Source organism: Rhinolophus sinicus, linkage group LG09 (genome assembly GCF_036562045.2).
Source record: "Rhinolophus sinicus isolate RSC01 linkage group LG09, ASM3656204v1, whole genome shotgun sequence".
NCBI lineage: Eukaryota > Metazoa > Chordata > Mammalia > Chiroptera > Rhinolophidae > Rhinolophus > Rhinolophus sinicus.
The window spans coordinates 3,490,267-3,518,136 of record NC_133758.1 but is presented as its reverse complement, the minus strand read 5'-3'; the positions used below and the strand labels follow the sequence as shown (position 1 = coordinate 3,518,136).

The window sequence follows — 27,870 nt, the reverse complement described above, 5'->3', positions numbered from 1 at the left end:
TATCAAATAAACAGGCACACATGATATATTTTAAAAGCCAGATATATTTTTAAAAGCTCATGCCTACAATAAGTAAATTACACAGTCATGGAACATCGAAATAAAGTTGATGAACCGAAAGGCACACCGCAGAAGGTCAAGAGCAGAGAGAACAGAACAGTTCTTTTTTGGTTTGTTTTGTTTCCAACATAGGAGGAAAGGGAAAGAGGTGTGTTAAAATTACTTTTCGGGGCAAGGTTTCTGTCAGTTGAAGCAGTTAACATTGGCTGCTTTCCTGCTGATCCAAAGCAGTCTTTTCTGTCATTGGCCTCTAAGGATGTACTTAGTCTTCTGATGTGTAGAGATGATACATCACGGCCACGGCCAGTGCTGAGATGGCAGGGATCACCCAGTTGGTCCACCAGCTGGAAAGGAACAGCAATGATGCTTGCATGGTGTTCGATGCAGGGGACTCAGAGCCTCAGCTCCTTCCAATTACCATGAAAATCACCATGGCATGTTTTTATTACCTCTCTAACCTCTTTAGATGAAAAGGCAACTCTGAGTTGCTAAAAATGATGCACGCAAGCTGGTATACTGGCGATTAATTGCTCTCTCCTTCCAGCCTTATAAGAAAGCTAATGCCCCCCACCCCTGCCCACTCCCACTTAAATCTAGTCCTATAAGCTCATACAAAGAGCTATGAACCACTCGCCCGAAAGACGCTTCCGAGGACTTATCTAAAGGACGTCGACTGTGGGTTGCATAGCACAAGCTCACCAAAGGGAATACTCCTTACAGGTTTTATTCTAGTTCCATACATTCATTAAGAATTTAGAACAGCACTAAGCTGAGAACCAGAACACCAAGGTGCTCATCTGGGGAGAGCTATAGGCTCTCTACAGCCCAGGGCGAATCTTGGCCCCTGAGCTGGGAAGGTGAGGGCTTTGAACCACAAGATGACTAGGGCTGCTCCCAGCACCACAGCCTGACAGTCTATGATTCTGCTTTGAAAACGTGTGCAGTAAAACAGCTCAAACACCGGGGCTATGGCCCATGGGTGTAAAGCCACACAGCCCCTCACGGACAAACTGCTCAGGCCTGAGGTGCAGAGTGTGTGATCTCCTATCAATGACAGGTGATGGGTCAGACCAAGGACAGAGCCAGGCAGATCTTCAATTTAGATCTGAACTTATAGTTTCTCATAAAACAGAAATGTACAGGTTTTTGACTCTGAATAAAGCCAGACAACACCTATGTACACACCCATTTTCTGTCATCAACTTTCCATCCTTTAATCCTCAACACGCCTCAACCCATTCAAAGAGCAAGTGCAATATAAAGGTTTAAATTGTAAAAGAAGCACAAGTCAATTTTCATCTTGGTGGGGCTTCAGTTTCCATTTTGAAAGGAAACTGACATGACAGTGAAAAACAAGGAGAAGTGCTTGTAGGCAGAGGACATGCCAGAGCACCCGTTGACGGGGCAGTTAAATTCCACAGGGTGAAATAAAATCAGCGTAAATGTGTGGTTTTCAGATTGGGTCCAAAATATATATATGCATATATGTTGGCAATTACAAAAGGCAGTGTGGTAGACCTGCCAACAAGGTTCATACGACCTTAAACTAACTAATGAAACCCAGTCCCCGGAACAAGCGATTCATGCCACATTGGGATTGCTGGGCTCAATTTTGGGGCCAAAGGGAAACTGAGCCATGCCTGGGGAGACATAATCACTACAACTAAGAAACTGACCATGTAGGAGATGAGGAGGGAAACACAGTGTTTGCCTAGGGATGAAAAGGTCGTGCAGGCCATCGGACCGGCCGGGGAGAAAGGAGACTCGATTTGTTCCATCTGTTCCTTAGGGTAGGTGCAGCTGGACGCTGACATTTGGGGTCATTCTGGAGTGTCCACAGTCGGAGCTGCCTGACAGTTTAGGGGGGAGGGCCCTGAGCGGCCTGGCCGCCAAGCGGAGATGACCCCTGGCTGTCCACTCAGAGGGGGCTCAGTGGGAGCCCCCATTCAGTCAGAGGCGCTCAGATCAGGGAGAGGCCCCTAAGCCAACTCTGTGTCCACGCGCCTTCTGCGCACAGTAGGACTTTAAAAGGAAACTTCCACATACCTGGAATTAGAGTCAACGGTAGTAATAAGAGTTTCCTGAAACACAAGGAAAAAGCGAAGTCAGGGAAAGGGAACAACTGATGGAAAACCTGTTGTGAAATAAGATCACAATAGGTTATTCAATGCATTTTCCAAAAAAACATTGAAAGGGAAAACTACCTCATAAATTTCTTTTCACTAAGATGCCTAATTTCACCAGTTTTTCAGAAGAAAAAAATTTAAGAATGATCTATATTTAAATTACTTATGAACATGACCTAGATAATTAGAAAGAAAACGTTAAAAACTAATAGACAACAGAAAATACCCTGCACGCAATAGACATCTACATACTTTAACATCGAAAATAGGAACAGATGTGAGTTACACATCCACACAACCCATCATTACTTTTAGGAAGAACAGTTTAATTCTTCAAAAGCATGAATGAAATGTTCAATGAACACATCAGTTATTTCACTCAAATCTCATATGAAGTAAAAACCTACTCAAACTATATTAAAAGATACGTCAACCAAAAAGAAAAAATTAAGAACTGCCATTTAAATAATTCTCTGGACGACCTTTCCTGGACTTCTTTAAACTCTGACAAGGCAGTTCTAGAAAGAATCACGAGGCCTTGCGGACTGACTTCACGTTGTCACCTGCCAAGGAACCTCCAAATAAGGCCACCCTGTGCGCTGGGGTCTCTCACAGCCTGTCTGACCTCCCAGCAGCTTCTGAGAGAACTTGTTCCCCTCAGTGCCAGGAAAGTGAATTAACAATGGCTCTGGAGAAAGGCACACTTCTCCAAGCAGCTGAATAACTGAGGCCTTGTGAAATACAAACGTTTCCAGGCTTGGAAATGTGTTAAGAATCATACTTTGAAATTCCACACCAGCAAAAGGGTTAGTGCTTCAAAGGAAGGCAGCCATAAATAAGGCAGCGGAGTCAGTTTTGTGTCTGCAGTTTCCCAAAGCACAGGACAAGGAACTGTTAGCAAAACCAGCGGCGGGTGAGGTGAGGTGAGGCAAGGCTCCACACAGCAAGGCGCCGGAAAGCTCCAGAGAGAGAGAGAGAGGGCAGAGCAAGCGGGGCAGTTCTGAGACCCACCAACCTGGGAACACGGCCATTAAGATTCCTGACACATTGGGGGGGAAGGAGAGGGAGAGAAAAAGACGGCATTTAAAAGGCAAGCTTCACATGTATTATCTTTGTAAGCAATGCTAACTCTCAGAGACTACAAAAGGTACAACTACTGCAAGACGATGGTTTAACTTTTGAGTATTATTAATAAAATTAACAAGGACTCTTAGAGACAACTGGAATATGCAAAAATGTTATTCAGCTATTAGAAGAAAGACATAACCAGTTCTGAAACTGAAGCACAACCGTTCACTGATGGTAAGATACCACTGTCACGCTCGAAAGTTAAGCCTGAAATAGTAAATAGCAGGCCCACATGCATTCGTTATTTCGTTATACAAGCACGGAGCACATGCACATGCGTTTTACGAGCATGCTGACAGCTCTGCAGGGCCACTCCTCCCCCACGTGGCCTGAGGGCTAACGCTTCCACACTGCTGGGGTGTCATCACCACGAGCAGCAACAGCGATCTTCTAAAGGGCTGAACTTAAAAGATCATGTACATTTTTGATGGCTTAGTACCTGTTAGGCTTTGACCCAGGGACGCTGCAGAGTTAAAGCAAGTTGGAATGACCACTTAGCACTCTGATGAAAAAGGAAATGGCCTTTCCTGTCCAGGGCCCTAAAGGGCCTGAGTTGGCTTTTGGTAACTAACCAACATGTCAACAGTGGACAGGGAGGAAAGACTACGGTTTTTATTACAGGCTCTGCCATCTGTCCACTCCATGACCTTGAGGGGTTCAATTTCAAGTAGGTTAACAACTAAATCAGTGCATGGTAAGCTCTACGCAAAAGTATGCAAAGCCCATTGAGCTTTTGCAAATCAAAGTCATCTCACATATAAGTTCACCTAACTTAGCCCATTCCTTAATCAGAGGACTTACCTGAAAATACCACTGACAGAGTGATGTCATGAGAAGTCTAGAGCCTACATAAGCCTGAAACACTGCAACTGCCAAGCCTGAAATGGGTGCTGGCCATGGTGCTGCAGTGTGTGACCTTGAACAAGGTCAACACTTGGAACAAGGTCTGCGTGTCATTGTCTTCACTTTCCCTGGGTCCCACGGGCTATCGTGAGAACCAAATAGTCATACCTACAGCAAAGCTTTGAAACCTATGACCAAAAAAAGGAGCTGCCATTACTAAAATCTTCTATGTAAGCAAATTTGGTAGATACGGATCTGTTTAACTAAAAATGCGTCATTTCTATGTCTACAAATATCTCATTTTGGCAACTTAATATCATGCTTTCCTTTGGGCAGGTTCAAGCTAATAATCTTTGGTGCATCGTATTTCTCAATTCAAATAGATATTTTAAGTAGGCAACGTTGCAAAAATTTGGACCATAGCATACATTTCATCAGTCTGGAAATAGACAGATAGTTATACAGACACAGACAACAAAACAGATATCTAAGGACACTCTTCTGTTCAACCAGAAGCACAAGAAAGAGAAATCTAGAAAACTGGTCCTGTACTTTCTTTTACTGTATTTGCTTACGGCCTCTAAGAAAAAGGGCAGATTCTCATTCTACGTTCCTCCAGTTCTGCTCTAATGGATGCAAAGTCACAGATGTGCTAAAACCAAATAAAGGAGAAAAGAGCGTCTCAAACATAAAGCACCGATGGTAGGAGACCGTGGCCCTGCTGGGAGCTTTCTGCTTGCAGGCATCTTGGTTTGGGACATGGTCAGACCTACATTAGATCTAAGTTCATGTAATGAACCAAATCCTTGTTTCTAGCATCTGAATGATTTGCAGCAAGATTATTAACCACTGACCACATAACAGGAAAAAATACACTTTGTCCCTGACAGACTTCGGAGAAGCAGCAAAAATTTCATGCATCACAGAATTTCAGCCCTCCAAAAACTAGCCTTGGGAAGGTGCTCAAGTCCTATGAACTAACAGCAAGGATTCTAAGCAACTGTTACAGAGGCAACTCAGAGTCTGAAGTCCATGTTTTCTCTTCCAGAAGCACTGAGAACACCACCACTGAACATGAGCCTTCCTTGAACAGAGAAAGGCGAAAATACAAAGGAAGCTGGTCTGTGCAGACAGCATCACACACACCTGGCCTGCACTATCTGGGTAAACGCGGACCTCATGCTCTGCTGGACCAATCACTCGATTTTGTCATTAAGTTAAATAACATTAAATTCACCCAATAAATATTTGTGGAACATCTACTATGTCCCAGAGATGTGGATATGAGGAAGACACGGGAGGTGTCCTCAAACGTTTAAGTATTAAGACCTCTGCTCAAGCAGATTTTAAGTTCTCTGCAAATAGGGTGTGTGTGAAATCTTTCAGATCAGAAGCACAGTGCCAGTTATAAAAAGTAGCTCTTCCAAAGGTATCCACCGGCAATTATGATGAAAAAATTATTGTAAGTGTTGGGAGTCTTACCTAGAGGACACACAACTACCCTAATGAAACAAAATGACTGGCATATACAAATGAAGTTTTCCTAAGCCAAAAGGCTACACATTCATCTAACCCAGAACACCTGTGCTAGCCCCAGTCAGGTCAGTAAAACACCTCTGCCGTCCAGTTTGCAGGTACTAAAGACAGTGATGATAACTATGGCCACTCAGACACTTGACGTGGTCACACTTACCGCAGGCTTGGTTATCTTTGATCTGTCATCCTGTAATAAAAAATAAGGCACATTGTGGAATGAAAACACACCTATGGAAGTGCTCGCTTTCACTGAGATTTTCTAAAACCACGTTACTGTTCAGTAATTAGCATTTTAGGTTCATCTATCTAGGTTGTTAAACACAAAGTTTGATCCGTGCGACTTGACTGCAAAGATTAATAACAGATTAAGTGCTGAGAGGTTTCTCATCCAGAGTTCCAATGTGTCGAATAACATCCATGATAATCATATTTATGTGTTGATATGTATATATATTTATGAAACTCGGATTCTGATCTTTATTTCAGGGAGCAGCTGAGACCCAGTCATGTTCTTCCCTTCTATCCTCAAATTCCCTTTGAAATATGTATGTATGTGTGTACGTGGGTAGGTATGTGTGTGCATGTACGTGTGTGTTATTTGTGTGACACTCAGTGAATTCCTACAATCTCCCAATTGTAGGGTCATAATCTACTTAAACTTCCAGCCAAGGCAGTCCTAACTAAAGTGTGTTAAAGGCTGACCACAGTGAGGCCAGTACGCAGGTGACACAAAAATGCTGCCATCATGCCCTAAGGAGCCACCCGCTCTACCCTCATAAGCTGTAGAATGGAAAGAATGAGGATAAGATGGTACGTTTTAAGGGGAAGCCTCTCAGATTACCGTAAAACTACTTCATTTTGGGGAAGTAGGAAGATGAAGGTGAATATATATGAGCGAATAAACTCTCCAGATAAATGAAACTTAGTTTTTCAAAGTACCATCTCCTACTACAAAACAAAATAAAAATAAAAACAAAACCTCTCCACTCAATGGAAATTGCCCTAAAATGGGTCTCCCACCTTCAGGCTTTCTTCCCTGGAGAGCCTCCGTCAACCTTTCCTTCATTCACAGCCATTACAGGAAGCATCGATCATACTCCCCAGAGCGCTTCGTGTGGGTTCTTGCTTCTCAGTGTGCTCACTTGGGTTGAGGCTATTAGCCTCTGTTTTTTTCTTTTTAGAGAGCCCGCTTCTAGCAGCACCTCTCAACCCCTCCCAGCTGGCTACTGGTCGTGGCAATAATCCCGAGCTAGGAGAGCAGAGAGGGAGCATGTCTCTGGGGAGAGGCCCAGGTCCTCTCTAGAGGCAGAGAGAACAGCTACACACACAATGAGGGGGCCCCCCATTCTGACTGGGATGCTACTTCTTTCCAAGTTTTCAGCTATTTTCCTGATAACTTCAGTGAAGTTTTATGTGGTCATTTAAAAATGCCACAGATGGGCCTAAATTCACATTACAGCCCATACAAAAGCTAAATTAGGTCAGTATTTGCCCAAAGTCACCGTGGCCTGGCACCAATGCTGACATTCTCGAAGGTCTGGGGGGGAGTAAGAAGAGCAAGGACCATGTGTGGGTTTTACAGAAGGGAGAGTTTATTCACTTAACAGAGCTGATTATTTTTTTAAATTAAAATCATTTTTTAGAATAAAATATTCTCAAACTAATGAAAGTGAAAAGGAACTTCTTAAGAAAAATATTTTGGTCAAAAATAAAAAATAAAATTATGCTGGGTTTATACCCCCCACCTTTTAAATTTGCTACACCATGACATTTCAGCATCACACGATCCCCGGGACATGGCCTCGGGGTTAGAGGAATCTGGCTTTAAATGCCAGTGAAAAACACAACCAGGCAAATGCAAAGACATTTCTGGGCGATCTATTTATGACCAAAATGGTGATCTAAAAGCAGGAGGAATTATTTTTGCTTTACTCCTTTTTAAATTTGCAAGTCTACAAATATGAGTACGGTCAACCCACAGCCTTAAAGAGAAATAAGCAAAAGCCTCCAAAAAGGTACTTACTGGATGCACCTCCCCAATGATGTACGTTTTGGACAATTCTCTGGCATCAGAAGAGTGTCCCACATCCTCGAAGTTCTCCGTAGCATCACCTCCAGCTTGTTCCCTCAAGACTTCCTCCCCACCAGGATGCTGTTCAAAAGACACATATTTAAAAACAAAAACATTTTTTCCAAGCAAATGAGATAAAGGCAGTGGTCAGTTTATTGAACCAAAAAGGTTACTCCAGAAGTCACCGGTGACAAGGTGTGAGTGTAACTCATCCACATGTGGATGAAAACAACATACTCCTTTGTAGTCAAAGACCCTTCTCCAAAAGTGGAAGGTGTTTGTTTCTCCAGGCTGCGGATATGGCCTTAGGAGGATTAGGCAGATATTTTCAACCCTTCGGGAGTGCACTCTTTGCTTTTCCATAAAGCTCTCAAAATTGCTCTTCTTAATCTTTATCCAGTCTATTTTTTTCTTGAGTTTCATGTCTTTGACTTATTGGGTCTAAGTATGGACTTACACCATTACACCCTTATATGATAATTCATCTTTGAAAAGCATTCTTTGTACCTCCCAAGTATGGGCAGGGTACGGACTACTTTTGCCTCTTGCAAAACTTACCTTCTAGTCGGAAGAAAAGACAAGCAGGTGGTGCCATAGGAAGGACTATATCACTGATAGGGAACAACAGAGGCCAGGAGGAAAGAGTTCAATTCTATGCAAAGCAGGGGGTGGAAAGAGCCTTTGTATAATCAAAGCATTTTAATGCTGCCTTAGCTGCTTTAATTGGTAAAACTAAGGATGGTCACGCTGCAGGGAGGGGAGACTGACAAATGGGGCCCAGTCACAGATAGAGGTGAAAAAGTCTAGAAATTCTCAGGCAAGAGATGGCGTTCTCAGTCCATTTTAAAAAGCGCTTGGTTATAGCATCCTAAATACTTTTACGGCCAAAAAGACTTTCTTAAATTGAGCTTCAGAGTAAAATTCACCCTGTCTTTGAGCAAATCGCTTGTAAGTGTCCAATAACTGAATAAAACAATTCTTTCTTGCACAATTGACTATTGTCTCTTCTTAATTTCGCCCAATAATGGAAAGTGTAAAAGTACGTAACGTTTTAGAACGGTAGGCAATGATTCTGTTTCGACACCTGTTTCCCCTCCGCCTTTATTTAAACATATCTTATGCTAAATAAATTTACTGATTTTTTTCCTCTACTATTTGTAAAAGTTATTCATCTAGATTATATATAGGAAAATGGGAAAGCACAAAAAGAAAATAAAAATCACCCATAATCCTGCCATCCAGAGAAACCTGGGTATACATATGCATATGTATGAATGGTTTAAAAAAAAACAACTGTTTTGTTAGATACAAAGCAGTTACAATACATGGCACAGAGACAGTATGCCTAGTGGTTACTACTATATGAACTGGGGAAAATCATGGCACTTACCTCCCATAGATTTGGAGGACTACATGTGTTGACATATATACGAGGTCTGACAATTAAGTTTACGAACTCATCCTAGAAAAAGTGTTACATACCTTATTGGTGACTATCACCACGGTCTCCTTCGAAGTACTCCCCTTGGGAAGCTATGCACTTACGCCAGCACCTAGTCCACCCTTCAAAGCAATTTTGGAACTCTTTTCTGGAATGGCCATCAGAGCTGTCATCGTATTACCCTTGATGTCCTGAATGTCATCAAAATGTCTTCCTTTCAATATTTCCTTTATCTTTGGGTAAAGAAAGAAGTCATTGGGAGCCAGATCAGGTGAGTAGGGAGGGTGTTCCAATACAGTTATTTGTTCACTGGCTAAAAACTCCCTCACAGACAGTGCCATGTGAGCTGGTGCATTGTCGTGATGCAAGAGCCATGAATTGTTGGTGAAAAGTTTCAGGTCATCTAAATTTTTCACGCAGCCTTTTCAGCACAAATAGTAAACTTGGTTAACTGTTTGTCCAGTTGGTACAAATTCATAATGAATAATCCCACTGATATCAAAAAAAGGTTAGCAACGTCAGTGCAACAAGTTCATGAACTTAATTGTCTGACCTCGTGTATATATATATATATATATATATATCTGGCATATCACATATGACCAATAAATAATATCCAGCACTTTTATTAAATATTTCCACACGTATTATTCCTCAATATGGCTTTTTAAGTGGCTATGTAATGTTACACTGTGTAAGCATTTCCAAACTTATTTCAATGTCATCTATTGGGGTATTCAGGATATTTGAAGTCCATTTAAATAAGCCTGGGAAGGCCCCTGGAGGTACAGGCAGGTGACAGGCTCACCCCCAAAGCCAACGAAAACCTTCCTGATACATCGGCCAGGCTGTGGCAATGAGCACGTGGTTTGCTGATCTGGAACAGTCTGTTTTGGGCATGAACTGAGAAGTAATAAAAGGGCTAGCTGAGCACTCACAAATTATGCAAATTCACAGACTGTTGTGTCTTCTGTGTGGGTGGCTTAACTCGTGAGCGCCTTAACTTTAGGTTCCTGTTAAGGACATGTGAGTACAGACAAATGTCCCAGACAGAGGACATCATTATTTTCCAGTTACAGCCTACGCATACCTTCAAGAGAACATTTCCAGTGGGGTTGAAAACATAGACTGGCCTTTTATAAAGAATCGTAAAACTAGGCAAGTTTCAGAAATATAGAATTTGAGCCTTAAAGTGCTAAAATGGAGAAAGAAATACCTACCTACCTATGATTTAGACTCTGCCTAAGCCATTTGTGAGGCAGTGTTCTAACGGGAAAAAAGAACGAGAGAGAGAGAGAGACAGAGACAGAGACAGAGACAGAGACAGAGACAGAGACAGAAACATTCTGGGTTCCACTGGTTTCACTGACCACTATCTAAGAAAGAAATGGAGTACAGAATAAATGAATTGCTACTAAGATACTTTTGCCCTAACCCTAAGGGTTGTTTAAATAATTAGTAAGAAACACAAAGCTTAAAAGTTGACTCTTTGAGAACAAAATAACGCAAGTTTTGATAAGACAATAAAAGATATGGGATTGGCTTATTGCAATACCTGGTACTGTCCTCGAAATATATTTATGCTGTGAGGGGAGAGATGGACAGAGAGAGATACACTGCCAATTACATCAGTCTAAATCACGATGGTTTGAAACTTGACAATTATCTTATCACTTTTCTCCCACTTGCTAGCAAATTTGTGCTGCAGTTTCAATAAGCACATATCGCATCTGAAGACCAATGGAAACATACTTCCTTACCTGTCAGCACTCATAAGTGACAGAGAAAAACTGGGGACACTGGTGGAAATGGGGCAGAAACTCTCAGAGAATATACTGCTGTCTGTGGGGCAGGCTACAGAATTTGGGGTGGTCCAAAGGCAAGGCTTTGAAAAAGGAAAGCAATAGCCAGGTGTATCCTTTGTTTGGTTTAAATACATTTTTATAAAAATTCTCAAAAAAAAAAAAAGAAAGAAAGAAAAAGTAAAAATATTGAATAACAGGTGAGCTAAATTATCTGAGGATTTTCTGAAAGATTTTAGGAAGAGATCAAAATGCTTAGTCACACGCAAGCCAGATTAGAGGTTACGACAGAAGCAAAATTCTCTGAAAGACTCTGAGCCAAACGTGGTGGAGTGTGGATCAGAAATGTGTCCTGACATGCACACCACTCCTAGCATGTCACGCATGCCACAGGTGCTGGCAGCTGCTGCAGAGCCCAGAGAGACCGGAGGGAATGGCAGGGGTGACAGTAAGCTGAACGACGGGAAAACGAGCATTTCCACTGGAGCCGTCGTCCTTCTTCCATAAAGGCTCCCATTTCCCCGAGGAAGACGTTGTTTTCCATTTGCATTAGTATGAGCCAAAGCCAGTTTACTGGACAAACACACACCGCATGCTGCCATGTGCCAGGCTCCACAGTGAGCAAAGGGCAGGGCTCCTCGCAGTCTCGTAGGGACCCAGCAGGAATCCTCTGTGATGTGACTGTACAACTCAGCGGGAAGCAGCGTTCTGGAGTGACAGCACGGGGCCATGACGAGCACATCGCTGAGGAATCAGGGGTGGCTTCACTGAGCTGAGATACAGAGCGAGAGGCGATCAGCCAGGAGCTCAGATGGGGTGTCTGAAGGTCCCACAGACAGAGTCGGCGCGTGGGAGTTCAGGAACAGGGAGAAAGGACAAGCTGGACAGGGCAGGCCACTCACGGCTCAAGGCCTCGTCGGCAATTTTGATCTTTATCCTGTGACCAGTGTGAAGCCACTGAGAGGATCAAAGCACGAAGGTGACAAAATCAGATTTAGTTTAAAAATATCACTCGGTCTTCAGAGTGGACAGCAGCTATCCGGGCAGAAGAGGTTTCGAGAAGACTCTGCTAAGGCCATTGCAATAAGCCAATCTAGGGAAGAGAACGGCAGCAGGCGAGGAGATGAAGGGGGCAGATGCGTGAGGGACAGACGCATGGCAGCCTTTTTTCGAGTAAGGATGTTAGACGTGAGGCGAGCAGCTTGTACACCTGAAGGGACGATGGTGCCAGAAGCTGGGGGCAGGACCCTGGAAGGAGACCAGGCATGGGGGCAGATGGCTTGCTGGAGCGCCTGCACATGCTCATGTGCCCACGCATCTGCTGAGCCAATCATTCCCCGGGTCAGCCTCTGCGGAATCTCCATAAGGTCCCCGAACACACCTTGCTCGGCCAGCAGGTGCTCCGTGGGTACAAACCAGGGAGCACCAATAAAATAAGTGGAGACAGCTCTTGCTCGTGGCGTCTCTATTTTATGGGTTCTTTCGAGGAAAATAAATGGGAACTACATTTGAAAGACAGAAGACTGGCACACTTCATACACAGAAGACATTAACCAGCACCCCCTACCCGGGTACTCCTGAGGACACCTGCAGCAAGACACGGTTAATTGGGTGGCATAAACAGTAGCGCTGGCTACCAGGTCCTGGAATCATCTAACTGCCCGCTGCTCGCGGCACACGCGCTCTCAGCGCGTTGGTTGGCACAGTGGATCTCTCCTCCTTGAACGCTTTCTTCCCGTGGCTTCCAGGACAACAGGCTGTCCTGCTTTCCCTGCAATCTGCTGGCCACTCCTTTCCAATCTCCTGTCACTCTCGGTGCCCCGACCTTGGCGCTGTCCACTTTCTATCTGCACTGGCTCTCCCAGTGGTCTAGCATAGTCTCCAAACCACAAGACGGCCTGTTTTCCAATGACTGCAGTCGAATAATGAATGACCCTGCTGACGTCCCCTGAGCCCGACACTTCCTACATGCAACAAACTACCTGACACGCTCACACAATGTCTAATGCACATCCCAAATGTAATATAAATAACCAAAAACAAGTACAAAATAATGCCCTCCCAGTCTCCATTCTCCAAAAATGTCACCACCGTGCATGCCCCAGCTGCTATGGCCACAAACTGGAAGTCAAACTTTATTCCTCTTTCCTTTCCACTCTAATCCATCAGCAAATCCAATCGGCTGCCATCAAAACATACTCCAAATCGACCCCTCTCCCCACTTCCACCTCAGACCAAGCTCCCACCTCTCCTCCACGGACAGCTGCAACCATCTCCTGACTGGCCCGCCACTTCCTCTTGTTCCTTCCCATAGTCAACTCCCGGCATCGTCCTGCCACGAGGACTTTTATTAGATGACAATAATCCAGAAAAGCGTTTACGTTAGTTTAGCCCGGGATGGTTGGTAGCAGTGGAGGTGACGGGAGGCAAAAGGTAGAAAAATAAAACAGATATGCTTCAGTGACACCCCCAAGATGACGGGTTCCCCCTCCCCTGGCAAACATCCGACGCCTTCCCATTTCCTACAAGGGCCCCACTGAAGCGCCCCACGTGAGTCATCGCTCACTCAGCTCGAGCCTGTCTTCCCACAGGCCCTCAAACTCGCCAAACTCGTTCCCCAACTCAGAACCCTCAGTTGCCGCTGCTTGGACCACTCTCCTCCCAGTCCTTTGTGCAACTTCATCCAAGCCCTCAGCGAGTACACCCTGAACAATGTCAGCTTTTCGGAGCCCTTCGCTGATTTCTCGTCTAAAAGAGCCTGCCCTGCACCTCCACACCCTGGTCAGTACCCCTTCCTGTTGTGCCCTCCTTCACGGGCACTTATTACTACCTCAAGTCACATGTGCAGCGATGTCACTAAGAGGCACGAGGATAGAGATGGTGTCTGTCTTGCGTATCACTGTTGCTCCAGTACCCAGTTCAATGCCTGGCACGTGGTAGATACAAAGAAACACCTGTAAGTAATTTTTGACAACTATATGAGGTCAGCACAGGCCACCACACGCTGGTTTTGGAACTACTACAGAGAACCCGTGAAGCGGCTGCTGACGACCTTCTCACTCCCGTTACTGCACTTCATCCCCCTCTCCTTGTCCTGAGCAGTAATCATGCTCACCATTCAGAGACCATATCATTTCACATTTAATTGCTGCCTAATCCATTTAATCAAAACGTGTATTGTGTCCTATGTGCAAGACAGTGTGTGGGACACACAAAAGGACATGAAAAATAAGGCGATCTGATCCTGCAGAAGCAAGCAATGAACGTGAGGATAAAGAAAAAACACAGAAACAACCTTTGGCCTTCACTGACATGCCTCAGAGTTCTGACGACTCAGGCATTACCCAGCAGGCCCTAAACTCGGAGTGCAGTGACACGCAGCAGCACTGAAGCATGAGTGTGAGTCACTTTCCCTGAGAGGCAGGAGACAAGGAATCACTTAGCTACCGAGTGTAGCCATGGACAGCACAAAACTTTCTCAAGAGAGAGAGACAACCTAGGTGAAAACGGAAAAGGCATTTCATTTGCAGTGAAAGTATAATTATCATATATGTGCACACTCACGTGCACACACACACAGATACACACATGCACACCCTGTGGGTGTAAGCAGAGGTGAGCTTGGCATGCTGAGAAGTGTGGTGTGACAACACAGGCAGCAGGGGCGTCAGGAAGCCCAGCTCCCAACAAGGTGAGGAGGCTCACAGAGGACAGTCAGGGCCAGAACCTACTGTCCTGGGAGCAAACGCCGACTCATCCACCGACTCGTCCAGGGAGAGGTGGACAAAGGCTGAGGGTGGCCGAGGACCAAACGACCCTGCGCTGCGGTGATGTGGCAGCTGTTAGGCTCCAGTCTCCCCTGCTCTAGCTCTTTGCCCGCCCTGAGGCATTAAAACAGGGTAAGGATACCAAGGCCTTGTCTGTACAATGACAGTGCAACAAAGCCTTGCATGACACCGCTAATTTTCCTTTATATTAATCTAACAAAAGTAATAGTTTTACGGCTTTAGTCCTCCTTTTACAAGCACTAGAGGTCTAAAGTGGTCTCTTAGGTTTTTTCAGTTACACTTGATTTAATGTGAAAAATAAAGTTGTAGTCGTACTTGTGAATTTGAGGATTTTTTGAAGTCAAGGGTCTTCCAAATACATACGAACATGAGAGAACTACTAAAAAGGCAGAAAACAAAGTGTTAAATGAGTATCAATGAATTCAAAGAAAGGATCGCTCCTTCCATCGAAGGACAGGCCACTGAGGAGGAAGACCTCTGGCCCTCACGGACATACCTCAACGTGCCCAAAGCCTGACAGGCGGGGACAGTGAGGTTGCCTCTCCCCCAGTGACTGGTCATTCCAATTAACGGCACTCACTGAGCCTGGGTGGCGTTCAATGATATAAAAGGTACACCCCGTGTCTTCAAAAAAAAAAAAAAGCTTAAAAAAGGCAGAGAGTATTACAAACTTGGTAAATTTTTCTTCGCTGGACACAAAATACCCACAATGAGTTAAACAATGGAGATAGTCCTTTGGACAATGCTAACAAACGGGACAGGCCCGGATGGATTGCCACCTCATCTTTCACTGACAGCGCCAAGGTCTTCACATATATTAAACACTCAGAGAAACATGAATGGACCATCTTCATTTAGCATGTTTAATAATTGGGCATGTGAGTAAATATCTTTAAAAAGGGACCTCGGCCCCACTAGGTCAGAAACCGGAGAAACAGCAGATAAAGGTGAACAAACACACTCAAGAGGAGTGTGAGCACGAGTGGGGGCTTACAGACTACAATGCGTTAGAATAAAGCGCAATACGCATGGTTGTGAGCCCTCGTTCTGTGTGTCTGTCTGCCTGGGCCCTGGGATGCCCAGACTAGCACTGTATCTGCGTGTGTCCGGGAGGGTGGCTTCCGATGAACCGAGCACACAATTGGTGGGTTTCGTAAAGCAGAGACCCCCACCCCCACATGTGTGGGCCTCATCCAACCCACGGCGGGCTTGCAAAGAGCAGCAGGCAGAGGAAGGCGGAATCGGCCCCTTGTCCTGCCTCGATGACGGGGCTGAGACTTGTCAGCTCATCTTCTCCTGCCCCTAAACGGGGATTTATACCACTCGTTGCCCTGGTTCTCGGGCCTGCAGACTGGAACTGAATTACACCAGCAGCTTTCCTGCGTCAGTGTGGAGAAGGCACACCTTGGGACTCGGCCTTCCTCAGAATAAATCTCTTCCACTCTGTGTATCGAGTGTGTGTCCTATTGGTGCTGCTTCTCTGGAGAACCCTAATCCAGGCGGGATGGTTACCAGGGACCAAATGATGTGGGGCCGTGAGAGCCCGTGTGAAGTGGCAGACAATAAGGACGTCCTGCAGAGCAGACGGGCAGGACCAGATGCGGCACGAGCTGGGCACCGTTAGAGCAGACAGGTGCCCAGTGCAGGCAGGCAGAGCCCGGCGGCAGGGCTGCGGCCACCTGACCAACGTGGGCAGCACCGCGGCTCCATCACCACCCTCGCTCCCTTCCACCCGGCACGGGCTGCAGCCTTCCTAATAAACCCTTCCTGAAAGTTCTGCCATCCTCCCCCGCATCTGTGGGCCTGGCATCCACAGCATAAACTCAGCTGGAGAGCGCGACTCCACAGCGTGGGCTGAAGGTTAAAATCCCAGAAGTTCAGAGTTTAAAAGAACCTTCAGAGACCCGACATCCTTAAATTTGGATGGGACTAAATTAAAACTGGACTCAGAAAAATTAAGCCCAAAGTCACACTGACTTTCCATGAAGGAAATAAGACCAGAACCCCAGTTTCTGACTTAGTCCAGCCTCCCCCTTTTTTGGAACACGCAAATTAAATGAGCATTTTTATGTTTCTGTACAAAGTGACTTTAGGTAGAATGCCTTAAAAATGAAGTTTTTCTTGATACATTTCCCTTTGGGGAATTTAGAGAAAAATCTCTCTCCATCTTCTCGTCCCCAAGAAACTGTCATTTGCCCTGCCTTCCTGGGCCTAACCAACCAAGAAATATTTAAAGGACACACACACACACACACACACACACACACACACACCACATACACTACACACACACCACACACCCCACACACACACACCACACACACACCACACACATACCACATACACACACACCACACACACACCACACACACCACACACACACCACACACACCACACACACCACACACACACACCATACACACCACATACATACACACACACACACACCCCACACACACACCCCGCTATCTCAGGGCTCTCCCTGGCAACAAGGTTGACCCTGTAAAACCCAGAAGGGGGTGCAGAACTGCAGTACACTGTCACAATATGCACCAAAGTCCCTCCGAGTGCTCATGTAAACAAAGCAAAAACTAACAACAAATAACACTTTCCACTTAAATGTAATGCTATATGGACCCAAAGTCCACCAGTCCTGGAGTTTTAAATACGATCTCAGTCCAAAAAGGGTGGAGTAAACAGATTGTCCATAAACAATGACTAGGCAAAAAAAAGGTATGTGAGGAGATTATCTGCAATAGTTAAGCCAAAACTGGGAACAACTCAAAGACCTCGGCGAGCACACGATTTACGCAAGGTTTAGAACAAAGACAGCCGGCCAATGTTTCCCGTCATCTCCAGATGCTGCTTTTCGGAGGGGGCCTGGGGCTGGTTGGGCGCCTCCCACTTCTGTGCTGTGTGACCCCACTGTGGACTCCTGGAGCAGCCGCCCCTGCGCCTGCACTGTTTGCGGCTGTACAGAGCTGTCTCACTGAATCCCTAAAGCTGGGGACCAGGCTGATGAGTGCCGTCTGAACTGCTCTCCGGGTTTCACTCTGAAGATCATAGGATGAAATTGCAACAAGGCCTATCCATCATTGGCCCAGCGAGCTTGTGAGCCCCACCCGCCCACTCCAATACTGCTAAGGGCTATGCCTGGCTCTGCTGTTGTCACCAGGATGGGGCAGGCCGGGCCCGGCCTCAGGGGTGACAGCGTAGGGAGCAAAGTGACATGCAGATGAGTAACACTGAACACCGCAGCTCCAGGTACAGGGGCCAGCACAACAAAGGAAGGTGGCAGAGAAGGGGTTAAGGAGGGGCGGCTCGGGTGGGAAAGATGCGGCAGTTGTTCGCCAGGCAAGCAAGCTGGACATTCTAAGCAAAGGAAAGGACAGCACAAAGGCCTGGAGGCAGAAACAGTGGCACCCGGGAGGAGCCGCAGGCACTGTCAATAAGCAGGGTCACAGATACCAAAACGCACGGTTTCACTTACTGTGAACGGATTGCAGGGGCCAATGAAAGAGAAGTAAGCATATATCACCTCCCAGCTACACATCGAAATGTTAAACCAGGCCCCTCTCGACTCACGGAGTTGGCCCACACTCACTGCAAGCCCCTCCGCCTTTGTGATACTGCCTGACCACCTCACGGGTTCCGCTAGCTACCTTCTTACATGGCTCAGGTTCCCATGCCATGCTCTACAAGTATTCCAGAACTTATGGATTGCTCTCCAGGTGGCATAGCTTCTATGTCCAGGCAGCACTGTGCCCGGAAGTGCAAGAACCGGAATTCAAGGTCCAGTTTGGCCACGTCTTAGCAGAGTGACCCAGGAAGGTACTGAGCTTTCTGACCTTTGATTTCCTCTCATCAAATACCTCTGCCGTCTCAACTGCAGAGGAGAGTGAATGATATAATTAGAGAATGCCCGGCACAGAGGCGGCATTCAAGCTTTCCTCCCCACCTCCGTATCATCCTGCCACAAAGAACCTTGTGCAGACCTGGCACAGTATCTGACCTCTTTAAATTGCTGAAGGCGAAATCCAGACCCAAACCCCAAGAGACCCCCTTCTTGACACCCCAGCTTTCATCTTCAAGTGATTTCTAAAGATTAAATCATCTGGCCTGACTCTTCTAAGCCACAGAACCAAATGACAAGAGTCAACAGAAACAAGAAATCCTAAGGACCATGAACATTTTCTGCAGGAGATAATCCTTAGAGGTCATTCGGATGAGAACACACAAGTACTGCAGCTGGGAGTTTGAGCTGGCAATCACCCTGCAGAAAGCCGTTACGATTTTCTCTCCTTGGAAAAAGCGAAGCAAATTCTCAGTTATGTTTAGAGTTGAGACAATAAACGCTTGGTCCAAACTGTAAGACGAAAAGGTAATTTTGCATTTGGTCAGTACGCCCTGACCAATGCCGTTCACGTTACCACTCCTACACTCGTCTCCTCGGTGGGAAAAAGCGAGGTAACTGGAGACGTAGGTACTCGGAGACATTCTCTGCCACCCACTGCTGGCTCCTCCATGTGCACAAGCCCCTCCTCGCCCACGACCCCCTCCCACTGCATGATTCCCATCAATGCTCAATAGCCCCAAACTGGAAACTTCCCAGATGTGCCTCAGGGGGTCAGGGGTGAGACTGGAAGAAGACTCAGCTGTGAGAAGGAACACAGCAGCCTGAACGGGTCTCAAGGGCATTACGCTAAGTGTGAGAGGACAATCTCAGAAGACGGCACATAGTGTGACTCCATTTATGTGACATTCTCAAAATGATAAGATTACAGAGGTGAAGGACAGGTAAGAGGTGACGGGAGCAGGGTGGGGTGGGGTCAGGAGGCGCTCCTCTGGGGTGACAGAAGGCTTCTGCATTGTGCGACCCTGTATGCAGGGAAGTGCCACAGACCAAACACACACCAAACGAGTGCACGTGACAGCTCCCGGAGTGAGGCTTTCCACAGGACGGGTGGGAACGGCACGCACGGGTCCTTCCTCACCTTTACCTCGGCCCGTTCCTCCTCCTTACTTCATGGGAACCTTGCTCAACGTCCTTCTTCGTCCCATGCTCTGTGGCTGTTACAACCCCAACTGTCATAACAAAGCCCTACTAGCTTCTCAGTGTAAATCGTCTGGGACAGAACTCCAGGCAAACGTCTACGGGCGGAGAAGAAACCACATCATAATAATACAAGTATGTGCCATTGGTGTGGGAAAGGGGGGAACAAAGACCTGAGACAGTGGGAGGGGTGAGTGTGCATCTGGGTTCCCCCGGGGGGCCCTCCTCACCCACTGAGCTTACTGTGTCCAGGCACGGAGCAGGGGGGGGATGGACAGCAGGCAAACAAGAAAGAGGATGACTGAAGCAGGGGCTGCAGAGGTGAAACAGGATGACAGGACAGAAAATTCCTCTTTCTGGGAAAAGACACTGAGCCGTGACCTGAGAGGGTGCTGACCACGGGAATGGGCACCACCAGGCAAAGAGGAAACTCACACAAAGGTTTGAAGGCAGAAACAAGCCTGACTAGTTTGAGAAACAGAGGGGGCCCCAGTGACCGGCGTGAGGGGCCAGAGCCAGTGTGACCAGTGCAGGTGGGGGAGGGAGGCTGGGGCCAGATCCCACAGAGCTCACTACACCCGGACAGTGAGGGGGGATTTTACTCTAAAAGCAATGGGAATCCACTGAAAGGAACTAATTAGGGAAACGACAATCTTTTTCCACGAGATGAAGCTTTTTGATTCTCTTGTAGAAATTACATTTTTATGTAATAATAATACACATTACTCAGACTGAAAACCAACCGTCAGTTGGATGGAAGCAGTGAAATCCTGAAGACTGACAGGACATGTGCTCTGAAGAGTACAGGACAGAGGACATGGTCTAACAACCACTGCCACCCAGCCATGCGACAAGTGCAATAGGAAAGGAGCGTGAGGACAGATGACAGCATAAGGAACCTGGGGGAAAGAGACATCGACGGGGGTCTGCAGAAGGCGAAATTTAAGTGGAACGGGGATGCTGGCAGACAAGGAAAGAGAGGGTGTCACCCACAGAGGACGAGGACACACAATCAGCCAGGGGTGGGCAGGGCATTAGCTGAACCCATGGCCGGTTTCATCAGGCAGAAACCTCATCGGGTTTCCTTCAGAACAATCCGTCCCAAGCCAGTTATTGAAGAAGTCTTCTGAAAACCACATTTAACCTCCTCACACACGTCTAAGACGAATGCAAACAATCTCCTTCTTAAACCACACGACACTGATTCTTAAGCCCGTCCAGTTGCCCCCTGAGTTACGAACGGAGTCATTGAGGACTCTGCCAGGTCACTCTTTCCTTAAAAACTCCCCTAAGAAAAACTGGGGTGAGGCAGCACCGTAAAACGACAACAGATAGAGAGAAAGGCACATGTTTGTCCTTTCACCTTCCAAGGGTTTTCTTTCTGTTCAAATCTTTCCATTCACACCTTCCCTTCTCTGGTTCCTACAGAGAATTCCGGGCATGGGAGGAGGGGGGAATCTCAAAGCGAATGATAGCAGCCAGGTACTAATGGGACAGCTTTTTCTTTTAAAGCTATACTAGTTGTCTTCAGAGCTTCTGGGGTCTCGGGCTCGAGGCACAGAGTCAGCAGAACATGGACTGGGGAGCCCCATGTCCTGGATTTAAATCCTGGCTTTACCCCTTACCAGCCGCACCACTTCAGCAAATTACTGAACCACAGTTACTAAGCCACATGTGTCTTACCTTTAAAAAGGAGAATCCCACCACTATGGACCTGAGAGGATTGTTTTGAGGACTACGAGAAAAAAAGCAATAGTACAAATACGTGTAAAGTATTTGGCACACTACATAGCACGTACAGAAACTCAATCAATGTTCAGTAAGGGTCCGTGGCTATCACTGTACTGTTAGCTCACGGGGAGTATGAATGACATTTAGTGGACACTTTGTAAAGCAGACGGAAAGAGGGGAAAGCAGGCTGGATATATTTTGTGTCCTGGCCAGGTTTTGAGTCAGCTCTGCCACTGATACAGACCCGATGCCCAAGGCCTTCACTACAAACATAGCCACAGGCTGCCACCCGCTGCGGGCCGGGCTCAAGAAACCCTGGAGTGGATCCAGAGGTGGTCACTGCTGCCACCCTCCACCCCGGCCCCAGTGTAGGTCCAACATCCTCACTCTGCACATGACGTGCTCATGGCCGACATGAGACACAATGCTACGGGTGTAAGAAAGTGACTTCCTGCCATCTTCCCTGAGAGGCCAGCTCTCACTAACCTCAAGGCATTTACCAAAAGGCTGAGCAGGCCAATACTTTCCCACGGATGTCTAGTTCAGATTCCATTACATTAAAAGGTACTTATTGGTTGTCTTCTGTGGTTTTGGAGAACTTTTGGAATAATAGATACCTGCATTAAGTAGAAATGAGCATTATTTATTCCTTGATTTACCAACCAAGTTGACCTGCATAATCTGTCCTCCCTTCCTTATTTAGAATTTCCATCCACCTTAAAGATAAATAAAAAAATGAAAGTTAACAATCTCAAGTGTTTGTTTTGAAACAGTAAAAAAAACAACAAAGTAGCCTCACAAGCGTTCTTAACACCTCTTCTCAAAAGTATCAAAAAATTACGAAACAATTATGCAGCAATGTACAAATGCGGCCCTGCCCACAGGCCACCTGCAGGCTCCCAAGGGCCTCGCGAGAAGAGGAGGCTCTGCTACCTGTTCACCCACGATGCCTGAGCCACTGTTACCACCAAGGATCCCTTTCATTTTCCTCCTATGGCTTTCATACTTTCTAGTTTTATTTACCAAACCGCATAGGTTAAATAATAATTATATTCCCATTTTACATTCATCAAATACATATTTGCAACTATAGCCTTTTAGTAATATGAGATTCAGAATATAATCAACCTTCCTTGAAAAAAAGCCAGGGCACTGAGGATTTTAGCCCTAAATATGGCAGCCCTATCAAGGGGAATGATACACGGTCTTCTGTGTCTTTCAGAATTAAGGACACTGAGTTTCAAGCACTCATACTCTCTATTTCCAGATCCCAGGTTCACGGAGGAACCATTGGTCTCTGCAAAGCCGGCAGCACGTTCAATGGAAAATAACAAAAAGTAAGTCCCTACCACGAAAGCTGCTCTAAAGAACACCGCCTAAGACTCCAAATGCGAAAGCGAGTCGGGAGCCGACAGCTCCGCGAGGCGGAAGGGTGCTGAAGTGCATCCAGGAATCAGGCCCAGAGCGTCATGATGGAAAGGACAGCACAACTTGCCACAAAGCCTTCTGCTCATCACATTCTCCAAGAAGACACCTATTTCACAAATTAAACATCTACTGACGTGAAAGCAAGTTAATGTAACTGTCAATTATGTGCTTTCTTCTCTCCCTCCACAGCTCTTCTCAAAGCAAAATAAATGCTGCTGCCCAAATCACAGAAAGAGAAAAGCAAACCATTTCTCTTCCTGGCCCCAAATGCCTACTTTTTCATTTCAGATAACGGTCCCTCAAAGTTCAATAATCATTAACCCTGCTAATAATACAACCAGATATGACAAGACTCCACTTCACACCTACAAATTCAAAATCTAGAACTCAGGACGGACATAGAGAAAACCTCGCGCACAATACGTAGGCAACGAAGCTCATAATCTTACAGGTTGGTATCAGGTAGTAACCCAACACCTGCCACTTCTTAGCTTGCCAAGTGCTACTCTCAGGTTTCCACCATCCTCTTGAACAGTCAAATAGCTTCATAACGCCATTATGTCAGGAGACAGTTCACTGTACAACTTAGAAACTTCACCTGGGTTCTTCACTGGGAGGATACAATTTTTATAATATTCTCTTCTTTCAACATCACCTGCCAGATTTGCACCTTTCCCTAAAATCTCGTATTAGCACTCAGCTACATACGATACTACAGAAAGAAGGTCACCAGCCTCCCCTGACCGTGCTGGTGTGGCAGTTTGCATTTACTGCATGGCCCTCATGCCCACTACCGTGTGACATGTTTAACCAGCATTATTTTGTTTAATTCTTATAACAACCCTGGCACTATTATCATCTTCCCATTTTACTTTAAATAAGGCACCTGAGGCACAGAGTGTGTTGGCAGCAGACCAGGACCCTGATACATTCTCTCAACATGAATGCAAACATGCATATAAATCTTTGCTATTCTAAAAGAAGCCATGAAAAATTGTGTTGCCACATGGATGGGTAAATTGACAGTATAAGAACATCTAGCCCATGGCTAAAAGTTCACTTTAGATTGATTCCAAACCCTTGCCCCCCAAAAAAAATTCACATTTAGGTAAATTAGGGAAAACAGAAAATTCTTTAGTTAACATGCAAAGGCTTCATGAATTTCTGGGGCTTTTAAATAACAAAAGAAAGGGGGCAAAGCGCAGTGAGAGGGGAAGAGAAACAGATCTTCTGGGCTCCTTTCTCCATTTCAAAAATAGGGATGAGATACACAGCGCTGGCCTCATAAGGTAATGGAACAGGAGGGACCGGGAAGAAGTAAAACACCTGGCAGAGCAGCCTGCACATCTCTGAAGGACAAGGTATGTGGAAGTGTAAAACGCAGGATGCCAGGGGCAGGGATCCTACAGCGTGGCCATGCTGGGAAGCCCACGCATTAGGCAGAGATGGTCACAGAAAGTGAGAACAAATAGTGAAGCCGGCAAATGGAAAACATATCCTGAGAAGTAGAATCAGGGTGTCCTGGGAAAGCTGGCACCGTCCGTGACCAGCTACCACAGGCTGGCAAGCCTCCTCCCCCTGCACGCCATCGTCCTTGGCCGGGGGGGCGGTCCACTCCCATTGTGTCGGCCACCTTCCACTTCAACCTTATTCCATTTCCGGTCTGTGAGCCGCTGGTCCTTTCCCCTCTTGCCCACGCTGACTTGATGTCCCGTCTATTAGAGCCCGCTGGACTCTCCCATCACCGTCTGGGGCCACTCCTGACAGCTGAACACAGCTTTCTGTGTCACCAGTCCTGCCCACAGCATTGTTTTCTGTTATTCCTGCTTCCTGGAATGGAAACGGCTTCTCGGGTTCTGGTCTCCTGGGGGAGACAGAGGCTACAAAAGCTCAGTAGATACTGCATCCACTGATCAGAAGGAAGGGCATGAAGAGCAGAGAGCAGCAGGGACCCAAACTCAAGTCCCAGGGAGGCTCATAAAAATGAAATATAAATGGTTTATAGTCAGGTTTAATAATCTTCTCTAATTATCTCCTTCCGAGAAATTTACCCTTAGAAGTTATGCAAAACATATTTTAGGGCAAGGATTCCTGACTAGGAACCATTTGTGTCCCCAAGGGGACATTTGGCAATAACTGGACACAGTTTTGGTTGTCCCAAGTGGGGGAGGGGGTGCTACTAACATCTGATGGGGGAGGCCTGGGAGTCCAGTACAACACAACGCACAGGACAGAATCCAACAAAAAGAAAAAAATGATAAATGCTTCATAATATAAAATAGCCCATTATTCGTGTATAAACACTATTCTTTTTAATAGACACAAACAAAGTAGCACTGAATGTTAAAAATTCAAAATTACTTATACCATGAGGGTGGGCAACCATTGCAAAGTAGACATTTGGTGTCGATTACACCTGATGTTATACTTAAGGTTGTTAGTTCAAAAAACTCTAATGCCAAATAAACTCTAGTTCAGCAGAAGGGACGGGGCAGTTCTGATTGATGCCCACCCAGAAACCACTCCTAACTAAACTGGGACCCTATTTTATGTTCCAGCACTCCACAGAATGGCAAGTTCATAGTTAAACATGTTTCTAATAAACTTCAACCCCAACCTTTTTAAAAACAATTTTTAAAAAAATTCTGTGCAAAACAAAAGTTCCTGGACGTCCCCTGATTCAGCTAAGACCAGGCCTCTGTCTTAGCTATCCCCTCAAACTATGTAAAGAATTCCCATCAGGAAACATTCTCCTTTATTGTCTGGGGGGATGAAGGAAGGTAAGTGTTCATCAAGATTTATGACTCAGACTCCCCCACCGTGATAAAACAAATCCAGAGGCAGCCAAGAAAAGCCCCTGAGAATTTACTGCAAACATTCTTACCTACCGCAAAGAATCTTATCAAAGGAATGTTTTCAAGTTCAGCAAAGTTATTTTACAACTTCCAAAGCTGCTTAAGGAAGGATCAAGTCCCACTGTGCTTCTCCTACTCTGTCCCTCTCCCTTCCTTCTTCAGCCAAGCCAGCCACACACCCAGCCCGGCAGTCCCACGGGGCCGGTACTGTACCTCGTCGCAAAGTCCTCAGGCGATGCGTTAACAATGACAGAGCGCCTTCTAGGTGAAAGTGGGTGGGTGTAGGCGTGGATGGTGGAGTGGGCCTATGCGTGCAGAGAGAGCGGGTGCGGCCCACACACTCTGACCTCTGATCCAACTCAGGGTCCCCTCTTGTGGGATCCCACAGCTCCCGAAGTGGGTAGTCTCCAAACTGCTCCTATTAGGAACCCACTCCTGGAATAACAGAAGTGGCACGACCCTGTCCCAGGTGGAGACTCCAGCTATGAATACTCAAGGATAAAAGGATCTTCCCAAATCCTTCGGCGTAGCTGCGCCCACTGCTAAGGAAGCAGTTCCTGCCGCGATTTCGCTTCCTACTAAGTGCGGGGCGGTGCTCTCCCACAGGCTCCCGCAGAGGCTCCAAAGCTAGCGCCTGCCCTACAATGGCTCGCCCCGCAGTAGTGCTGGCCTAGGAGCCGCGGGTCGCTCCCAGGTGGGCGCGCACAGGTGTGCAGACTCCGGAGGCGCAGGCGCGCCGGAGCGGGGCGCGCTCCCAGGTGCGCACGCACGAGCGCAGACTCCGGGGGCGCAGAGCGGGGACTGACCCCGGATATGCAGAGGTAGGTGCGCACAGAGAGACGCAGGCTCGGGGACGCACACACAGGTGTGCGGGCGCGGGGACCGCTCCCAGGGGTGCAGAGCTGCGTGAGCAGAGTCAGGGGCGCACACACAGCCGCGCACCTCATCCCTGCGGCGCAGCGAACGGCAGGCTGGGAACCTCCACACCCAGGATGGCGTCGCGCCTCACTAACTCACCTCCTCCAAAAATTTGGTCAAATCGTACACCTTGTGATGCAGGATCAGCCAGGTGCTCTTGCTATGGTTATGCTTCTGTATCTCTTCCAGGGTGTAGTACTTGACGGTCTTGTCCAACTGCTCGGCCATTTCGGAACGCGGCGACCCTCAGGCCCTGCAGACACCAGCCGAGCCAGAAGGAGCACAGCGCGCGTCTCAACCAGCCAGGCCCGGGACAGTCCCCGCGGTTCGGCCCCGCGCCGGGGGCCGGGCAACCGACGCCACTCAGGGGACGGCCAGCGCACGGCCTCTGATGATTGGCCAGAATCCGTGTCACTCAAGTGGCCCGCCCTCGACCGACGCGCTCCACCGGCCCTGGGCGCCCCCCAGCAGAGCAGCTGTTGATTGGTTACAGAAGTTGCCCTCCAACGATCACGGCTGTTGGAATGGGCGGGGGGCGGGGAGAGGCGGGGCTTCCCTTGCGCCTGCGCAGAAGGCGGGGCGGTGGGGTGATGAGTGTGACCTGGGTGACAGGGTGGGCAAGGCGGCGTGGCTCTCAAAGGAGGGTTCACAGGGGCAGCGCAGAGTCCACTGTACCGGGCAGCGACCGCACATCAAAAACGTCGTTGTTTCCCAATCAAGTCAGATCAGCCAGACCTGGAGGTTAATTTGTAACAAAGTCTTTCCTCTGTGAGTCTCAGCGATAAACTATTAGCGTGACGAGAGACGTGAACGAGCCTCGTGGACGTTAAAACTTGCAGTGCCGTCCCTTAGCCCCGGTGAAACAAGTGTACTGCCCGGAACAAACTGTCATTCTAATTTTGCTTGACGACCTCTTCCACCCCCAGGACCGCCCAGTTCTCACAGGAAAAAAACAAACCCGGGGAAATTGTTTGTTTATAAAAAGCAAAATGTGCTAATTACTTCTGTAACTGATGTACTCCGCGGTCACCCATTGGCTAGGCGAGTTCTTGTATTAGTGTCTTGCTTGTCTTGTCTCAACAGTATATTG

The 27,870-nt window shown here is 46.9% G+C and overlaps 1 protein-coding gene across 3 annotated transcripts; it reads right to left on the bottom strand.

Moving 5' to 3' along the window:
* Positions 1–26: 26 nt before the first annotated feature.
* CYB5A (cytochrome b5 type A) lies at positions 27–27,185 on the bottom strand. 3 transcript variants are annotated; one of them, XM_074339841.1, is made up of 5 exons: positions 26,880–27,185; positions 7,717–7,845; positions 5,851–5,880; positions 2,107–2,194; positions 27–404 (listed from the first exon to the last, which is right to left on the bottom strand). In XM_074339841.1, exons 1-5 carry the CDS (start codon positions 27,006–27,008, stop codon positions 385–387), a joined length of 396 nt encoding a protein of 131 aa, XP_074195942.1. In that variant the 5' UTR covers positions 27,009–27,185; the 3' UTR covers positions 27–384. The 3 variants fall into 3 exon arrangements, with proteins under 3 accessions (XP_074195942.1, XP_019570936.1, XP_074195943.1); XM_019715377.2 differs by having other exon boundaries at positions 2,107–2,141; positions 26,880–27,129; XM_074339842.1 differs by lacking the exons at positions 27–404; positions 2,107–2,194 and adding an exon at positions 3,196–3,225 and having other exon boundaries at positions 26,880–27,158.
* Positions 27,186–27,870: the final 685 nt, after the last annotated feature.

Excerpts from the sequence above, each read along its gene's own strand:
- CYB5A (XM_019715377.2), bottom strand. The coding sequence starts at position 27,008 with ATGGCCGAGCAGTTGGACAAGACCGTCAAGTACTACACCCTGGAAGAG. Across the intron at positions 2,142-5,850 it reads CAAAGATAACCAAGCCTGCG|GAAACTCTTATTACTACCGT; the intron begins GTAAGTGTGACC and ends CTTGTGTTTCAG. Across the intron at positions 405-2,106 it reads ACCGTTGACTCTAATTCCAG|CTGGTGGACCAACTGGGTGA; the intron begins GTATGTGGAAGT and ends GTTCCTTTCCAG.